At 36.7% G+C, this 2,500-nt stretch overlaps 2 protein-coding genes across 9 annotated transcripts in view; one reads left to right on the forward strand and one right to left on the reverse strand.

The window, feature by feature from the left end:
- The window catches only part of LOC136853079 (uncharacterized), an 88,211-nt gene that overhangs the window by 75,199 nt on the left and 10,512 nt on the right, over window positions 1-2,500 (reverse strand). The window contains exon 2 of the mRNA XM_067128358.1: window positions 2,253-2,323. Within this exon, the coding sequence (XP_066984459.1) occupies window positions 2,253-2,303 (51 nt within the window). The 5' untranslated portion in view covers window positions 2,304-2,323. The remainder of the gene's footprint in view (window positions 1-2,252; window positions 2,324-2,500) is intronic.
- Bap111 (Brahma associated protein 111kD) overlaps window positions 1-2,500 on the forward strand; it is a 167,112-nt gene that overhangs the window by 62,849 nt on the left and 101,763 nt on the right. The window lies entirely within an intron of this gene.

A 2,500-nucleotide genomic window follows, 5' to 3' on the forward strand; every position in this document is an offset into this window, starting at 1 on the left:
GGGCTGAAAGTTAGGCTGCAAATGTAATCAAGACAACCATAAAGAGAGAGATTTGGTTGAATTGTTTGAGTATACCTTAGTTTTACCAGACCACTGAGTTGATTATCAGCTCTCCTAGGGCTGGCGGGCATTGGTTAAAGACAAAGGAAGAGGAAGTGGATGGTGAGTCTGTAAAATTCCATGATGACAGTATTTGTTGATATAGGAAAGTAGTATGAAGGAATAAAAACACAAAGTGGTGGTGAGGAAATAAAAGCTTTACTGAAGGAAGAAAGATTATTCTATGTGCAGGTGCATTTTAAAGAGGTGATCATGGGCAGGCTTACATGAGGATTAAAAGGATAATCAGGAAGGAAGTGTGAGAGAAAAAGACATCAGGGAATGAATATAGTGGACAGAAGGTGAACAGGAGCTTTAGAGAGATTAGCAAGTTGATTTACTGGGAAGTTAATACAGAGAAAAGAGTTAATGAGCAAATGGATATCAGAATAAGAGATGCTAATGAAGAATACAGTCTTGGGTGAACTGAGTAACTATTTTGAAGATTTGTTCAATGTGGAAGTAAAAAGAGGCAGAGCTGAATGATGTAAAAGTGGAACAGGTTATAGTAAGGCTGAGAATGCTCGTGGGAACAAGTGTTGTGAATGTAGGGAAAACAGTTTAGAAGCCAAAAAACAGAAAGACACAAGGGGTTGATGGGATCACTAAGGTCATGCTGTGGCACAGTGATGATAGTGTGATTCAGTGGCTGACTAGGGTTTGTAAGGTAAGTCTGAATGAAGGAAAGGTTCCATAGGAGTAGGTGAGAAGCATCAGCCTTTCAATGTATAAAAGTAAAGGTGAAGGAGACTACTAGGAATTATTTGGACATAACGTTTCTTAGTGTATAAGGAAGGCTGGATGGTAGGATTTGGATTAAGAAAGTAAGACAAGTGAAAGAAGGACTTATAGGTGAAGAATATTACGGGTTTAGACAAATATGGGGAGTGTGGATCAAACACTTGTGGAACAGTTTCATGAGAAGTTTTAAAGGAAAAGTAAAAAGACGTGCCATACATGGACCTAGAAGAAGCTTAAAATAGAATCAGTAGATAGGCATTGTTGAGTGTGTTGAAAATGTAAGGTGTAAGAGGTACATTGCTGAGAGCAATTCAGAGACAAGAGTGTTGAAGGATATTGATGGGAAGGAGAGTGATTTGTTGTAAAAGTGGGTGTGAGACGAGAGTGTTTTATGTCTTTGTGGATGTTCAGTATCTGTGTGGATAGAGCGACGCAAGACGTCGTTGAAAGCATTTAGGTGCAAAGTTGTGCAATAAGGAAATGATTCTTGAATGGGGTGAGGATTGGATGATGTCTGCAGAGGGTACAGCACTGATTTTATTAGTAAAGAAAAACTGCAGTTACTATTAAAATGGTTTCAAAACATTTTCAAGAGGAGAAAGTTAAGGGTAAATGTGGTGTGAAGGTAAGTGGAAGCCATGAAGATTGAACAGTGAATGTTAATATAGATGGTAAGAATGAAAGAAGTTGAATTATCACTTTTTCATAAAAGTATTTCGTAGTAAACATAATGGATGATGGCTGGATGAGAGAAAAGGCGAATTATAACATGTATGTCAAGAGAAGTAGTAGGGTTTTTTGCAAAATAAAGGAAAGAAACTTGTATTGTCTTTTAATACTTGGTTCATTGTATTAAAGGATAGTCGAGCCACCTCTCCTTTATGGAATTAAGGTGTGGACGTTAATGCAAATTAGAGAAAAGATGGACTTTCTGTGTTGTCCATGCAGTATAAGAATATTTGAAAGGGTGACAAATGTGGAGATCCTTTGGAGAAGTGATAAAAAGATTAATATAGCTGGGAGGATGGTTCAGAGTATTCTGAGATGGTATGATCGTGTGTAGAGAATGGACAATGATAAGATGGTGAAAAGAGTACATAATTCAAAGGTGTCAAGAGGAAGAAGTAGAAGACTTAGAAATGGTCGGATGGAGAGTGAAAGAGATGTTGGAAAGTAAGGGCCTCAACATAGAGGCAGCACGAATGTTTACTAGATAAGGGAGAATGGCGCAGTTTTGTGTAAATTTTACCGCACAGGTGGTTCATCCATTATTCAGCAATTAAAGTAGGAATGTGGCAGTTACTTTTGTTTTTTGTGGAGCCAACCCATACTAGGGGAAACGGCTTAATAATGAAAAGATTTATTTGTGCACACTCGCAAATAAGCAAACATGTTACCATTCGAGATCTTACCTGTACAATTTGAGCTCCATAACCAGACCTGGGAGAGCGTGTGCCCATCATCCGTCTCTTTCATCCTTTGTCTGAAAAAATAAAATAATTTTAGTTGTACACATATTCAGATAATTGTGTGCCTTTACTTTTAAAAGCACACACACACACACACACTATATATATATATATATATATATATATATATATATATATATATATATATATATATATATATATATATATATATATATGCATACATACATACA

Source organism: Macrobrachium rosenbergii, chromosome 26 (genome assembly GCF_040412425.1).
Source record: "Macrobrachium rosenbergii isolate ZJJX-2024 chromosome 26, ASM4041242v1, whole genome shotgun sequence".
Lineage (NCBI taxonomy): Eukaryota > Metazoa > Arthropoda > Malacostraca > Decapoda > Palaemonidae > Macrobrachium > Macrobrachium rosenbergii.